Raw genomic sequence first — 18,225 nt, 5'->3', positions numbered from 1 at the left:
AACGATAGAAAAAAATTACAATTAAATCACAAATAATGTAACAATTTAGGAAGAATCCAAATATTAAAAAAAACATAATTACTTAAAACTTACCAACCTCTTACTACATCAAGGCGTGTTTTCACCTTTCTTTACTCTACAAGAAACATTACTAGGAGCCGTGGATCGCGGAATATCGTTTGCATATTTCTAAAACGTTCATGCACGTAAATTAATCGATGGCGTCATGTGTTAAAACAGTTATTGGCCAATCAAATCGTTCAGGTTAATAAGGGTCACCCAAGCCGTCTGATTACAATAATTTTCCACACGTTTATTGGAACCCAATAATTTGGCAAGGTGTTGCAACCTCTAATGTTAAGCGTTACAGCCGATTGCATTGAGTGTGTAGGCAAAGGTAATATCCTTGGTTAGATTGCTTGCATTATTAGGTTAGGTAAACTACCCTCCTTTAAGAGTAGACTAGTCCGACAGATAACCAATTAATCTGTCTGTATAACTAGGCTACTTCTACAGGAGGGTAGTATACCTTACCTAATAATTACTTCACGGTTCAGCTACAAGCAAGCTAACCAAAGATATAACGTTTGTCTACACACTCAATGCAATCGGCTGTAATGAAAATGCGGAGTTTGTGAGACCAGGCTCAAGCAGTCAGTCGGTAGCAGCCAGTTTTCAAATATTTATATAAACAAAAATGTTACATAAGACTCAAACGTACTTCAAATGTTTTTATTAATATATATATATATATAACCACTATATCATCATTTTTTAATATATAATTAAGCAACCAAAGACACTATTCAATGAATTTTAAATTTTCATTTACATTTTAAATTTTAAACATTTTTGTGGGTTTATAGAATCATAAATAATTATGATTTTTTATAAAATGATGACAAAATTGCACTATTGTGTGATAAAGGTTTCAATATTCTCGGCATCCTGTCAAATAGTTCATGAAAAAGAATAATTGTTCTGCATTAGAAGAAAAGAAAGTTGCACTCGTGCATTAACTTTTTTTTTTTGCCACACAAAACTGTTTTTACAAAACATTCGACATCTGAACTAGTAGAATTCGCTTAATCATGATTTGACGAAAAGTTTACTTTTTGTATTCAAAGTATGGTGGGCAAGGAAATTATTTATAAGCTTAAAAAAATTAATCCGTGCTGTACATTAACTTGTAATTTTGTGGGCCATAGATCTCTAGCTTACGTTTTCTCCTAGTGCAGATAAAAGTATTGCCGCAGAATATTTTTATTAACTGTAACGGTTGGGTTTGGTAGGGTATCCGACCTCAACTTTAGACCTACTTTAGAAAAAAAACACTAAGCAGAACAACACCCTGTATTTTTTCTACTGTAGACCTCAGCTACCTACCATATTTCTCTATTCTTTATACTGTTTGCCAATTATCCTCTTCTCTTTATATTTTATAACACCAATATTCTCGCTATTTTATTTATTTCTTGGTCCATTATTTATATTTGTATGTCCACTATTCTCAATTCCATAATCCCCCATCAACGCCCTAGCCCTAGTTATAAAGTCACCATATATAGCCTTCACAAATAAGCAAAACTTATACCGAATAGGCTCCGAATGGCAAAATAATTGAATGCTTATCCCAGTTTAAATTGTGAAATTGCGGAAATTTGTTTTTTAATCTATTGATCCAGCAAAATTGTTCGTAAAATGCAGATGGACCTTGGTCATCAATTTTAATAATCTTAGATCAACCTTTCTAAACTTAAAAGTAAAGTTCACGCACCCTTATTGTTCAGATTGTTAAAGATTTTTGCATTCGTCGACATTTTCTTCGATTAAAGTAGTATTGATCTGACAACCGCTGTGCATGTATACTTTAACGACCGGGCTAGTTTTTTTTGTCAGTTTTTTAGTAGTAACCTCCCTTGTTAGTGTGATGTTGTCATCAATCTAATTATTTGTACCATCTTTATATATTATTATATTGTACAATTTAAATTTGTGATTCGTTTAATATTTAAATATAATAATGTATTCTTTATCAAAGATATAAACAAGGTAATTTGAAAGTCTTTGATTATTTTATCACCGTAGTTCAATTCAGAAGTCATGCAGTCTATTTTGTCTACATTATGTTGAAAGAACACCGCGGTGTTTACATTGGCAATATATTTACTATCAATGACTGTGAAACAAAAAAGGAAAACATTTTACATTACAAATCGAGATATAATTAAAATTAAATACAAAACTCTTCTTTAGTAAAATCCAAAACAAAAAACGGAAACACTTTTGATTTTCATTTTGGTTTTAGAGAAATCTAAAACAAAAAATGAAAACACTTTCATTTTCCGTTTTTGTTTAAGAGAAATTAAAAACGAAAAACGAAAACACTTTTGTTTTTTATTTTGGTTTTCTAGAAATCAAAAACGAAAAATGAAAACACTTTTGGTTTTCCTTTTTGGTTTTCGAGAAATCAAAAACGAAAAATGAATATACTTCCGTTTTTTTGTTTTTTGTTTTTGATATTTCAAAATGAAAAACGAATGGACGCAAATATACACGGACCGTTGTCAAGGGTAATACGAGTATTTATTTCATGAGCATTTCGTATACACAAATACCCTCGGTTCAGAACAAACGGAGGATTAAATCAATCAATCACAATTTAAAACCATTGGCCATCAAAAGTTCAATAATGAATTGGCTGATCTGACTAAAGCCATCTATGACCAGAAGTATCAAAACATGTTTCAAACAGTTTTAGAGTTCAGTATAGATTTCTATTTTCACAAATCAAAGTTGAAATAGTTAAACATGGTTAAGGAGCATATTAGTTTACTACGAAATTAAAGAGGTAGATTGACGTCATATTTGTTACTTCAATACCATAATAATTAATTTTTTTTTTTCAATATTCTACTTGAATGGATAAAGAAAACAAAGTTGCATAAATTCAGATCAGTTTTCACAAATATAAAAAAAATGAGAAAGGAATAAGGGAATGTATCGAGGAGACAACAAACTGACTAAAGAGCAGAAACAGCTCAATGACACCAAGGCGAGAAAAATCTGCACCCAGAAGCAATCTTCAACTAGTCCCTTAAATTTATATCAAGTTAAGAAGATGTAGTATGACTGCCAATGATACAACATAACCACCAGTGACTAAATTGACATTGATCATCGTTCGGCCTTCGTGACACATGTAAAATCAATCCACACGAGAAAAATTACGGCCTGATATATGTCACAATAATCAACGTAAAATAAACATTATATGCAGCAACAAACGACAACCACTTAATTACATGTTCCTAACTAGGATGTGGCGAGGTTAAACTTGTTTAAATGTACTAAACCTCACCTAACCTTGGACAGTGGTGGATCAGTAGGGCATAATGAAAACCTATAACTAGAGGCTCTATAGAGCCGGTGTCACTCACCTAGATCTATGTGTTATGCAAGCAAAGGATGCATTCACACAATGTAGATGAAAATGGACTTCATGACATAAATCTGTATTTTTTTGGGGTCTTGTATTGCTGATCTTTTAAGTCTGTTTTGGTTTGATTCTATCTTCTTTAGTTTTTTTTTAAAAACAAAGGAGGGTAAAAATAATCGTCATTTAAGGGCAACCAATCCTGTGAAGAGTGACAGTCTACTAACTGTGTCGGCAAACATTTTCTTATAAATAGATCTTGCCTTGCTAATCACTTTTGTGATTTAAAGTGTTTATTTATCTAGTATAAAATAAATCATGTAAGGATTAACGGGATAAAGATGTTTCCCTCTAAATATTATAGTTTTCATGATACATTTTATTAGCCAAAAATGAAATAAAATGTAAAAATTTGTCATTAATGGTCAATATAACTCCTCAAATAAATTGTCCAACAGTTTTGACTTGTACGGACAGATGGAAGAGCTCATTAATCTGAACATTTTTGCTCCTTTCAGATTTTTTCTATTTATAACGGTTGAAAAAATAATACCGGTAGACAAAACTTGTACTTTATCCCAATGCTTTCTTTCAAGCCATGTCAGCCATGTTGATTGCATTGGACGGCAGAGTCATTGGACATATTTTTAAACTAAACACCCAAATGATGGTTGTGGCCAAGATGGGTTAATTTTGTCTTGGTAGTTTCAGAGGAGAAGATTTATGTAAAAGATTTAAAAAATTAACAAAACACTGTTAAACATTTACTATAAAGGGCAAAAACTCATTAAGAGGTCAATTGATCATTTTTGTCAAATTGATTTATTTGTAGATCTTACTTTGCGGAACACAATTGCTGTTTACAGTTTATCTCTCACTGTAATAATATTCAATATAATAATAACAAAACTGCCAAATTAAAAACTACCCATCCAGGGGTAGTAACCTAACAGCAGGTTTTCAAATGCGTCTATAAATACAAGGGCAGATAAATTTTGATGCTTTATTTTCAGAGAAATAAGCCAAAAACTGCATTTTACCCCCATGGTTTTTTAGGCCATAGTGGCCACCTTGGTTGATGGGCAGAATCCTCGGGTGTATCCTAAAAATGATTTAGGCAAGTTCGGTTTAATTTGATTAATTTCAGTAGTTTCAGAGGAGAAGATTTTTGTAACAAATAACGGACGACGACTGACGTTGGACGCCAAATGAAGAGAAAAGTTATTTGGCCCTTTTGAGACAGGTGAGCTAAAAAGCAGTTGAAAAGTGTTTAACTCATCAGATCAACACAACGCAGAAATATAGACAACATAAAACGCTGACCTGGCGTAACAGGGTATTTAACATTCCTACATCAAAATATCAGCTGATAATAACTATATTCTGAGAAAACTCACAGTTACTGACAGGTAGCTCAAAATTAATAAAAATCAAACAAATCATGCATCTATGACTAAAAACGCAACCAGCTGTACCAATCCAACCTCCAAAGGACTTACTGTAAAGTTGTCTACATTTAGAGACAAAATGACTAAATTGTGCAATAATGTTTATCAGGTCAGCGAAATAGACGCCTCAATAAACTATAGTACATATAAATAAACCGAAATAACAAACACACAAACAAGAACATACACATATTAACTATATAGCTAACAAAAGCTTGATATTCCCATCTTGAGATTCTCAAAAATGCAGCGACGCTAACATGTTTTTTTAATAGATCTAGTGCCTCACTTTATACCTCTAACTTATAAGGAATTAAAGAGTACACAGCAATATGCACATGAACAAAACTGTCAAAGAGAAGTCCGAGTATGAAGTTAGAAAAGGTCACAAAAGAAACTAAGCAAAATGACAAAGATCAACATTAAATTAACAATTAAAGGACTACTATCAGGTATTTACATACCAGCTCCACACATCCACCGACCGTGCAAGGGCTGTATAGCCAGTCAAGGTTGTTAAAAACTTCAATCATCAACCTCCATTTAAATAATTGTCTCAAAATTGATCAACGTAGATTTGTTTTAACACAAATCACCCTATATCATGTATATATGTTATACTCTAATCAACGTCCAAATATGATGTCGTAGTGAAAAAAGTCACGCTAACATGTCTTTTGAATGTCTTTCAAATTGTTTCTTAAATCGATGTTCAATGTTTGACTTATCTGATTGACATCCTTTTTTTTTGACTTGCTGCAACTACGTCACAATTTTATTTCATAAAACAACTGGCCCATTTCAGATTTAATACAAGCATTTTCCGAATGCAATTGTCATTAGAAAAAAAAAAGACTAAATCTTGCAGGGTTAAAATAATAATACTTTTAAACAATTTAATGTACTTCTTTATTCTTTCCATTGGTTGAAACTGTATATTGCTCCTAAGTTGACTTGCATGTATCCTTGTCTTTGGGTTTGCGTCTCATTATCTGTGGTTATCAAAATTATTTTAATATTTTTAAATAATGACAATAGTAACTGAAACGAGATTTCAAATCACTATTACTGAGGTATGTTTTAACAACTGTAGAAGCAAACTATGAAAAAATAAATATAATAGTTTAAGAAGATGTACTATGATTGCCAATGAGACAACTCTCCATCCAAATAACATTTTATAAAAGTAAATCATTATAGGTCAAGGTGCGGCCTTCAACACAGAGCCTGGGCTCACATCGAACAGCAAGCTATAAAGGCCTCCAAAAATTAGTAATGTAGAAACCATTCAAACGGGAAAACCAACGGTCTAAACTATATAAAAACGAGAAATGAGAAACACGTATGAACTACTTAACCAAACGACAACTATTGTACATCAGATTCTACGTTTGTCTTGTATCATTTGGTGGGAAGAAATACTGACAGTTTTGTTTATGCTTACTATCAGTTCCATTTCTTCCAACTTTGATTCCTTATATCCATCATGCACAACTTACATGCGCCCATTGTGATCTAACACTACAAATTAAGTATTCCAAAATAAAAGTCAATTTTTTCATTGTGTATACCTTGTCAGAATGTTGAGCAAGTTGTTTTTACGCCAAGTCTGAACACTTAATAACATCATATTACAACCAATAATGTACAATAAGATCCATTCTCAATTTATTATCATTAACACAATTATTTTGGTTATCAAATGCATGTATAACAGAAATGTGTCTGATGTGCATAATGCCTTTGCAACAATGTGGATTTTTCTATTATGTACAGTAGATTTTGATGTTTTCCTGTTGCATCTGTAGTACATCAATTAGGATAGCTGAGTTCGCAGATTCTGTTATTCCTGTCATATTGATTCATATACTGTGCCATTGGTCGTTGAGAGTTGTTATGGTATAATAGATCAGGATGTTAACTTTATCATATTTGGCCATATATCGAAGTTAGATTCCAATCCAAAATTCAGTCCGGAAACCAAAATTAACCAGTAACTTCGTAGTACGGGATAACAGTCACATGGAATAGCCTTAAATTGTACTTCTGTTACTACGATGCTGTATCAATTACGAACGACTAAAGTAACGAAAATTTTGTTCTGGCACTGCACATTTGTAATCTTTGAAGATAATATAAACAATTTTATCCATCAAAATTATTACTAGGAGCAATCCAAAAACGATAACCCGCTATGTAAAGTGCTCATTTATCTCCAATCCCCCTCTAAACAAACAACAAATGATGGTATTGTCTTGTGTGTGCGATTTTGTGGCGTTGATTCACTTATTTGACGCACAGTTTATGATGTTGTAGTTTGTTGCATTGGTGTACTGTCGTAAAATAATGGAAGTGTGTCCGTTGTCATGTTGTGGTTTACATGTTGTTATTGTGTATCATATTATTCATTTATGTATATCTCTGGACTAAGTACTCTTGCATTTATTGTACTGTATTCCTGTCACGTAATGGTGTCATCTTAGCGAATAACATTTTATAATAAATGATAACTAAAGAGAAGTAAAGTTAAGTTTCGAATCATTTCTTGATTCCTTAGCTTGATCACATGGGTCTTTAACATTCTGTATCTATAAGTATGCTTATATTTTAAAAGTTTAAAAACAATACCGAAAACGCAGTATTGAATATATCAGTACATGAGTAAATGATGTGTGGCATACGTTTATTAATCAACCCAACGACATGTATATTCAAAAACATCCATAGGTCAACATTTAGTATGACTCTATAGAATTTCGATTTACAACAACACTTACTAAAGGGATTGCTTACTGCATAATGATAGGTGTGTGCTTATCTTATAAGGTTTCCAGGTAGACTTTAAACCGTTATACTAAAGAAATCGTTCTACATTGTTTTAGAAAAGTTAATCAATATTGAAAATTGAGCACTTGACCAGAAATAAAGATAGACCTGTAGATATTCATACAATGGGTATATTTCAAATATATTTTGACAATGAATATCAGATAAAATTGCAAAACAATTGGATATTTGGAAATGTACCTAAGAAGGAAACATGGCATCATATAAAGATAAGAAAATCCGTTAGGTAAATTAAATTTTAATAATGGATAATGTTGACCACCCCATTTCAACACGAAGAGTTTCACGTGAACCTACATTGACTGTATCTCCCCTTTGTAACATAGTTGAAACCACACTTGTTCCACTTTGGTCATTGTGGCCAACTTTTCCTTGAATGAAAACCGGAGATAGAGGAGTATTATTTTTATAAATTTCAAAAGCTGAATCGTTCGTATCAGAGTTGACTGTCACCGCAATTATGTACAGCCCGTCTACCTCTACTGTAAAATTTCCCGTTGAATTGATGGCTGCCAGATTACTTACTCCAGTTGATGTCTTAATTTTGTTGAATTTTATCAGTTTGTCAGAGGTAACGTTCCCACCTTCATTCCAGGCAGTGAAGGCAACTGAAAAAATACGCTGAATTAAGTCAATGTTTGTATTAAAATTAAACCAATGTGAAAGAATGATCTGTTAATTGGTTGAACTGTAAACGTCAAAATCATTCAATCGCATAGTGGAATTTACTATTTGTGGATTCTTATAAATTCTATATATAACTTTTGGACTATTTTCAATCTCGGTCTATTTCTGAAATTTATTCTTACATTCTTTTGATTTTTAAACCCTATATGCTAACATTGCCTATGTAAATTTTAAAATTGTGTGTATGCACATTGAACGATAAATTTATGTGACGTTTTAAATTTTCTGACGTCAGAAACTCAAATCAATGAATGTGTTTGTAAATAGATGTTTTTGTTTTCTGTTAAATTTTTCCTTTTAAAATTGTTATACGATGATGACTGATAGTGGAATTAACTATTTGTGGATTCTTATAAATTCTATATATAACTTTTGGACTATTTTCAATCTCGGTCTATTTCTGATATTTATTCTTACATACTTTTGATTTTTTAACCCTATATGCTAACATTGCCTATGTAAATTTTAAAATTGTTTGCATGCACATTGAACGACAAATTTATGTGACGTATAAAATTTTCTGACGTCAGACACACAAATCAATGAATGTGTTGGTAGATAAAGGTTTTTGTGTTCTGTTAAATTGTTCCTTTTATATAAAAATTGTTATACGATGATAACTGATGTACCCATATTTTGACTATTTTATTTATTGTGTCTGTTTAGTTAACGCATCCATGTAAATATAACGGATTTTGATGAGACTGTCATCAAAGTGAGAGGGTTAGCGCTATAAAACCAGGTTCAATCCATCATTTTCTACATTTGTAAATGCCTGTACCAAGTCAGAAATATGACAGTTCTTGTCCATTCGTTTTTGATGCGTTTTGTTATTTGATTTTGCCATGTGAATATGGACTTTCCGAATTGATTTTCCTCTAAGTTCAGTATTTTTGTGATTGGTCGGTTACTATATTTTTGTATGCTTTGAAATACCCTTCTGCGCAAGAGATTGTACTTTCTGTTGTAAGCTAGTCACAACCTGCTGTAACATATCACGTGATTGCCTTTCTTCCATTAGCAAACCGATGACCGCAATATAATGTTTGTTAGTTATAACGCTATGATAGTTGGTCGTCGTAGTGCTGTCAATCAAAAATCCATGTATGAGGTCAGAAAGTACGTATTGGAAGAGGACGAAAAGAATGTTGAGATTATGAAGCATTTCCGTTATTAAGACCACAGACTATTGAACACAACGATATGTGTAATGACTGTAATACGCGTACTATCTAGTAGTGTTTGTCATATCTATCTACAGGTTGGTTTGTCATAATTACAATGACTTAAATTACAGAACGTCATATAATTGTCCTTATCACAATCAGAATAATCTCTCTTTCTAAGTCAAACTAAATTGTCCTAATTAAAAATTTTGAAAGATGTTCTATTTATACATTTTACATTCCGTCGTTGCATTATCCCGGTTTTTACTCTATATAAAATGGAACTTTGGTTGATATAGTATAACGTTTGATTTTGTCTTTTTTTTTTACTTCCCCCATTTTTTATTAACCTTGGAGTTCGGTTTATTGTTTATACTTTCCCAATGTATTTGTCTAAGTTTAAAATATGTATGTATATTTGTATTTCAAAATATGGTATTATTTATTAGAATTAACTGGTGTGAGTATAGTTTTTCCAATTAAAACATTTTTTTTTTAATTTGATGGAATGATGGTGTGATTGCACGAGACAATGTTACAAAGTAGAAAAGTCGTAAAATAAAAAAATACATTTTTCAAAAAATTAATAGTTATATCTCATTTTTTTGTAGTTTTTCTTTATCTACTATCGTGTTTTATGATTCTAGCAAATAGTAATAAATAACAATTGAAATTATAAGACAATTTACAGTTTTCAATTGATGCGAATCGATTAGTATTTTTACACAAGTGCATTTCACATATGAAATATTCCAAATTCAGATCAATCGTACTTTGGTGTAATTCGCTTGACCATGTTGACTGCACACAATGTTTCGATTGTTTTTTTTGACTGCCGGTTTTCCGTTTTTTTTTCTGTTTGTCTTTTCGTTTTGGAAATTATGGTGTCTAATTTTTCTTCGTATGTAGACACTAATAATATATGTGCCCCTTATTTATCACACAAAAGTATTGACATAGGTATAGACGATATTTTTTACATTTATTTCATTTTAATTCGCAATTAATTGCCCCCTCCAAAACAAAATGTATCGTATAAAGACAAATCTATTCTAATAAAGTAACTCTAAATAATATGAAAGAGATAACAGAATTGGAGTGATATGTTGATGGCAACTAAGTACACAATTTGAGAAGCTAGAGACATTGGATTGTCACGTATGTGTCTTTCCTTACTTTCAGCTGATGCTTCTGAAGAGCATCTGGAGCTGTAATTTAAAAAAAAGCATTTTTAAGAAGAAATATTTATGCAAGGCAAAATATGTAATGCAATGTACATTGAAAAAATATATCGCTATCAATTTGAAATATGCAATCTGGTAAACAAAATTCTTAGTGAGTGTTTTTAAAGGTTAAAAGAAAGTAATTAGAAATAAATGGCACCACCTACATTTTCACCAAAGATAATAGGTAGATGTTAATTTATTTTCTGCTGCCCTGGTAATGATTAGAAAACAAAATTGAAATAATGAGAAATAAGTAATGTGTAAAGAAACAGCGAGAGATTGCAGGAAACTCTATGTGACGAGCACCTTTTTTTCTGTTCAAAATGAAGCAAGGAGTGTGCTTCATTCATACTATTTCTGAAAATTTCGGTACCGTTGAGTACATTTATAAAGTGTAATTTTTCCATCAAAAAAGCTGCGGAACCATACGTGTTTTCAATTTTATTCACACCCATATTTGTTGATAATTCAGAAATTGTTAATCTTTAATAGTGAAAACGCAGTGCCACAAAGCTTATATTGTCTCCTATACATGCTATAAAAAAAATATTTTCTTTTAAAATAAGTGTTTTTTTTTATTTTTTTTTTATTAATTTTGATATTCTAAATGGCGTATATACATTTTGATTACTTTTTGTCCGTTTTAATTTTTTCAAAATAACCGGATATCAATTTTAGCTCACGACTCACTTCAAAATAAAACCCCATATTATAAAACCATGTAAGTCGATCATTCATAAACAATACTTATCGTTCTTGATTTTAATTTAGAATTTGCTGTCCTCCGTGACCGTCATAACTTTGATTATATACCAGTACAAAATGGCTCAGGCGGCGTCTAAAACTTGTGAAATTTGTATGAGTGCCCCTGGATCACAATATTGCTTAGACTGTGAGCAGTATTATTGTGAGAACTGTAAATCGCTGCATAAAAGACAGAAGTCATCGACAAACCACCAGTTTCAACACGCCTCCGCCCTGATCCCGGAAGGTAAATCTAAATGTAATCAACACAAAGAAGAATACACCTTAATGTGTAATACATGCAATGTACCAGTATGTACAAGTTGTGTGACAGGAAATCACAATGGTCATAAATTTTCTAAATTGGTCGATGTTATTGCTAAATTACGAGGGGAAAACGAAAAGCAAGTTCGTGACAAGACCAATGAAGCAAATCAAAATATAACGAAAATTGAGGATAGCTTGATATCGTTTGATAATGCTCTGGGGTCTGTAATAAAAGCAATCAACGATCAAGGCAACATGATTAAAAGTATGGTTGATAAATCAATAGCTCAGATGATTGCCGTAGTAAAAGAGCAATCCAAAACGGAGAAAAATAAACTGATGAATATATTATCTGCTGCTAAATCCGTACTTGTTGCTGGACAGAACTTGGACAAAAGAAGACGGGATCTAGATAAAACCAGACCGGATGAATCAATGGTACAACAGATCAATACGATGAAAGAAGAGATCAACAGACTTCATATTGACTCTCTTCCCGAGTTTCCAAAGATATCCTTCGATAGCAAAACTGTAACTGAAGATGACATTAGGCAACTTATCGGTTCATATACTATAAGGTAAATATAAAAATTTGTGTTTCTTCTGAATGATAGTTATAGTTATCAAAGTACCAGGATTATAATTTATTACGCTCAGATCAAAATAGTTGTAAAGCCAAACAAGTACAAAGTTGAAGAGCATTGAGGACCCAAAATTCCAAAAAGTTATGCCAAATACGGCTAAGGTAATCTATTCCTGGGATAAGAAAATCCTTAGTTTTTCAAAAAATTCAAAGTTTTGTAACAGAAAATTTATAAAAATGATCACATAATTGATATTCATGTCAACACCGAAGTGCTGACTACTGTGCTGGTGATACCCTCGGGGACGAAACGTCCACCAGCAGTGACATCGACCCAGTGGTGTAAATAGTAACAAAGTTACCAGGATTATAATTTATTACGCCAGACGCGCGCGCGCGTTTCGTCTTTATAAGACTCATCAGTGACACTCAGATCAAAATAGTTGTAAAGCCAAACAAGTACAAAGTTGAAGAGCATTGAGGACCCAAAATTCCAAAACGTTGTGCCAAATACGGCTAAGCTAATCTATTCCTGGGATAAGAAAATCCTTAGTTTTTTGAAAAAAATCAAAGTTTTGTACAGAAAATTTATAGAAATGATCTCATAATTGATATTCATGTCAACACCGAAGTGCTGACTACTGGGCTGGTGATACCCTCGGGGACGAAACGTCCACAAGCAGTGGCATCGACCCAGTGGTGTAAATAGTTATCAAAGTTACCAGGATTATAATTTATTACTCCAGACGCGCGTTTCGTCTACATAAGACTCATCAGTGACACTCAGATCAAAATAGTTGTAAAGCCAAACAAGTACAAAGTTAAAGAGCATTGAGGACCCAAAATTCCAAAACGTTGTGCCAAATACAGCGAAGGTAATCTATTCCTGGGATAAGAAAATCCTTAGTTTTTCAAAAAATTCAAAGTTTTGTAACAGAAAATTTATAAAAATGATCACATAATTGATTATTATTGTTTCTATAAATCCCTGAATTACCGAAAAAAGTATTTTCAAATTATTCAAAGTGTTAAACTACTTCTAAGTGAAAACCATTAAGTTAAGCTTTAAGAAAAAGACCGGAATGTCTTGGTCCAGAGATTTCCAATCAACAAGTCATTCTTGATATTGACAGTATGAACTATTTATCTAAAGGCAGTAATTTACGATCATTACGATGAATACTGAAATATCTTTCAAAAACAAATGAACAAAGGATTATTATTTCGATTTTAATTGTTTTCTCTATGACATTTGATTGCCTTCTAAAATTATCAGGTGTTTCTACCTTGAATCGAAACGGACTCAAGCGTTATCAAGAGTAAAACAATTTTTTATTTCATGACAATTCATCAATTTTTAGGTTTCGTCTCTTATTTTCAATTATGTAGTCTTGTTTCTTTCGTGCAAATCTTTTTTAAGCTGTATATTAATCTTTCTTCAAAGCGTCACATCAAATACATATCAGGATAACTGCTTTAGTTCGTCAGTTGCGCATTTCGTATACACAAGTATTACTAATGTTATTTCAACTGATCGGGCGGAGCTTATGGTTTAATTTGCATAAGGACAGTCTATTTGAAGATGTGTGTGATAAGGATGATTGCCGTTATAATTATTATTGAATTCTTATCACCCATCAGTGTCACCAAACACATATACAAAAGAACTGAGTGTATGATATGGGAGAATAACTGCACACTTCATTGATGAGTTTATCCCGAATCTCCTGTCGATAGATAGACTGGTCTTAAATAAGCGAACTTCTTAAACCCCACCCAGTCAAGTGAAAGAAATCTAGTAATACCCTGGGTTTCAAAACTGTTGGAGATTTAAATCAATTAATCATACTTTTAATTAAAAAATGAAGAACAAATCTGTCTAAAGACATTAGTAAACCGAAGTAGAAAATCATGTATGTTACTAATATTTGTAGATCTCAGTATACATGGTATAGATATGCTATTTTCACAAACTAAAATTGAAAAACGTGAAGCATGTTCAATGAGAACAAGAGTCTCCAATAAAATTAAAGACACAGTTTGACTTCTCGCAAGTCGTTTCATCACCACAATAATTCATTATTAACTATAAAATGTGAAAAAATAAAATAATACACCTTATACTTATATATCCACCCATACGTCATAACAACTCATAGTTTTGTTAACGTTACAACAATATTCTACTTTCATTGGTAATAAAAGTCATACACGAGTCCGTATCTCATTTTTTAATATTTAAATAAGGAATTAGTTGTGTGAAAAAAACCTTAACATTTTATTTTCATATCCAGCATATATTATAATATCTCAGAGATTTTTTTATCTTTTCTTCATTCTACTTTCATTGGTAAAAAATATCATACATAAGTCTAGATCTGTATCTTTTTAAAAAAAAAGGGGGTTTTGTATTTATTGAAAACAAATATATAATTGTTAAAATAAATCTAATAAACATATTTCCTATACATTCAAACAGAAATTGACAAGAAGAAGTTTTTGAAGACATTTATTGTCATTTCGAAAATGGTGAAACAATCTTTTTCATTTTAGTGGATGTTTACCAGTCAAGGAAAAGGAATATCAACAACATGGATATCTTTTTAGATGTTCAAAATGTGGGTAAGAACTGAAAGAAAATTAAATAGATTATTAATTGTGACTATGGTCCATACCCTTTAGATACATAAAGGCTTAAACAATTAATAAATACTTGAATGAGACTGGTATCAAACACAATAGACAGAATAATATCTTGTAATATATATTACTGTAGTCAATTACATCATAATGTTTAGCATTAATGTACAGGAATCTGTTTTTTGATATAATGCGTTTATTGAGTGCATGTTTGCAAATACATGAGGGGTAGACAAATTAATTTCGGCACATTTGTTTTTAAGCCGTTCCATTTGATGTCGTGGCAAACTTATAGACTTTGTAAAGTTATTCAAGAGACGATTCTGAACTGCATTTTCTCGCCTTGTTTTTGTCCCAGAGAAATTCAATTGCATTTTAAAATATGTTGGTTTACAGTATTAGCTGTGTTCTCAATATAAGCGATCGATTAGACATTTGTGTAGCTTAAGATGGATAGCGTGTCTTAATTTAAATCCATAGAGTTTAATAATTTGTCCAAATGTAGTTTTTATCATTCTTTTTTTCTAAAATATATATAAAAAAAACTTTTTTGCACACTACAGGTTGAGCAAAATTGTCAGATTAGTATACACGGAAAATCCAATTTTGTGTGATAAACAGAAAACTTACATTATGGAATTTTAAGATAAAATGCGATAGCTCTTCTAAAATGCTTTTAGATTAAGAAAAAAATTGGGTCACCGGACTTGTTTTCTTGCTTCAATTTTCAAAAGGTAAATTCATGACTGATTCTGATATAAAAATCACTTCATTTGAGTTAAATCCCTTCATGTAGCAAAAAAAAAAGAATCAAGCAAAATGATTGCGTTTTTTTTTAGAAAATACATCCGTAAAAATGATAAAGCACATAATTTTCAACATGAACAATAAGAAAAGTCTTACACATGAATTACATACTACTCTCAAATTTTGCAAATTTCATTCGATGCACATCTTTTTTATTAGTTGTTAGCGGGTTTGAGCTAGCTTTCATTACATGTACCTGCGAGTACCCTCAGACCTTTACTCAGTGTGTTTTTGTTGTTGAGATATACAGTACCCGGCCACGTCACTCTGTGTTTTTGTTAGATGTATTTATATTTGTTTTCATCTGATGAGTTAAGTCTTTTTCAACTGATTTTTATAGTTTGTTCTTAAGTTGTACTATAACACAACTGTCCCAGGTTATGGGGGATCCCGCTAACCTGTTTAACCCCGCCACATTCTGTTTGAATGTGCCTGTCATTCGGTGGTTGTCGTTTGTTGATGTAATACATAATTGTTTAAAATATTTTTCTGAACATACATTAGGCCGTTAGTTTTCTTGTTTGAATTGTTTTACATTTGTCATATCTGGGTCTTTTATAGCTGACTATGCGGTTTGATCATTGTTGAAGGCCATACGGTTACCCATAGTTGTTACTTTCTGTGTCATTTGGTCTCTTGTGGAGAGTTTTCTCGTTGGAAATCATACCACATCTTTTTTTTAATATATTTTCTCTGTATTTTCACAATTTCGTTTTTGTTTTGCGAGTTTTTATATTTGCATTAATGATGAGAGGGTTGGAATTTATTCGCTAGGTTCCCGACAACAAGACGGGACATAATACATGTATTAGCTAAACGCTGATAAAGTTTGTTTCACATCAATTGATATATGTTACACCTTACATCCCTTAGATACAGTACGATACAATTTAATCTCAATTAGATCTGTTTTTAAATAATAAGCAGTGTCCATTGAAAAATCAAAAGTATGTTTTATAGAATATCATATTTAAAACAAAGAAGACAGACGTTAAACTTGATATTTTATATTCAGGGTGAATTTTGATTGGTATTCAATTAATTAAGTAGTCTATTAACAGGTTTCGGAAAACTTTGAAGTTTGAGTTTGTTCTATTTTAAAAACAGGAATATTGCTATTTCATGCGCTGTTTTGTTAAAACTTGAGTTTAATGGTTGGTCATCGAGAGCATCATAAAATGCATATGCTGCAGTTCAGTTCTTTGGTATTTACATATGTCAAAAATAGAGGTACAGCAGTAAACATCGTGTTATTAGCTTAATCACTATAAAAGCAAACAAATATATAAACGAAAAATTACCATGACACAATAACACAATGAGAGGATGCGTAAGTACAGAGCCACGTCATAAGCAACAAAGAAACACACAAAGTATTAGCTCGTCGGGCATGCCCTTTATAAAATGTTATTTATGTTTTGCTATGATTGTCACTGTAACGTACGATGACCTATAATTGTTAATTTCTGTGTCATTTTGGTCTCTTGTGGACAGTTGTCTCATTGGCAATCATACCACATCTTCTTTTTTATATTTGGTTCAAAATTAGTTAAAAGCAATGAAGTATCACATAGAACATTATGAATGAAGACAAGAGTAATTCGAATGCAACAAAAACCCAAGGATAAGAAATACAGATGGATGCACTATTTTTCCTTATCACATGTGATATATATTTATTATCTTTTAAGGAAAGAACGTATTCAACCTAACAACTATACGTAAGTATACTATTATTATTTCTGCAAGCATATACGAATAGAAGAGTAAATGCTATTTTTACTAAAAAATGTGAACCAACTGTGTCTTCTTTTTACGAGCCGCAATTTCGCCTCTGCATTTTAATATCTATAGTTTATTGCCGCATCAATATTTATGTTGTGATTTGTTTACGTCCTTATAAATCTTCATCCTGCTTTAGACCAGTAGAAAATGTACATTAGTATAACAAGCATAATGTATTATGTGTCAAATTTTTATAAAAAATAAGAAACACTTGTGGTGTTCCAGTGTTAAACTTTCCAAAATACACTTAGAACATCCAGAACTTAAACTAAATTTAGTGATCAAAATAATGTAGGGACGTCAACAATACTCGAAAATTAGATTATTGATCAATTGTACAGAGTATCGAATACTAAAAACCATACTCAACTAATCGGTTCCCTGTTAAAATATTGCTGTCTTCTTCATATTGAATTGATCATTCTGATCATTCTTACAGATGTTCCATTGATTTAAATTAGCATCATTGATTACTAATACTAGTAAATACTTTTTTTCCTAATACTTTATATTTTATTGTACTTAAATACGTAGACTATATATACTGGGGCGAACACTTTACACAAAACATGGCTTAGGCGGGGTCACA

The 18,225-nt window shown here is 31.6% G+C and overlaps 2 protein-coding genes across 2 annotated transcripts in view; both read left to right on the top strand.

Moving 5' to 3' along the window:
* The window catches only part of LOC139497626 (E3 ubiquitin-protein ligase TRIM71-like), a 178,682-nt gene that overhangs the window by 119,483 nt on the left and 40,974 nt on the right, over window positions 1-18,225 (top strand). The gene's annotated exons all lie outside the window — the stretch shown is intronic.
* LOC139499264 (E3 ubiquitin-protein ligase TRIM71-like) lies at window positions 11,612-18,097 on the top strand. The gene is made up of 4 exons (XM_071287936.1): window positions 11,612-12,399; window positions 14,958-15,026; window positions 17,543-17,572; window positions 18,076-18,097. The coding sequence occupies exons 1-4, from the start codon at window positions 11,633-11,635 to the stop codon at window positions 18,095-18,097; spliced, it is 888 nt and encodes a 295-aa protein (XP_071144037.1). The 5' UTR covers window positions 11,612-11,632.

This window comes from Mytilus edulis, chromosome 12 (genome assembly GCF_963676685.1).
Source record: "Mytilus edulis chromosome 12, xbMytEdul2.2, whole genome shotgun sequence".
Taxonomy (NCBI): domain Eukaryota; kingdom Metazoa; phylum Mollusca; class Bivalvia; order Mytilida; family Mytilidae; genus Mytilus; species Mytilus edulis.
The sequence above is the reverse complement of the archived record's forward strand: the minus strand, read 5'-3'. Positions and strand labels throughout refer to the sequence as shown.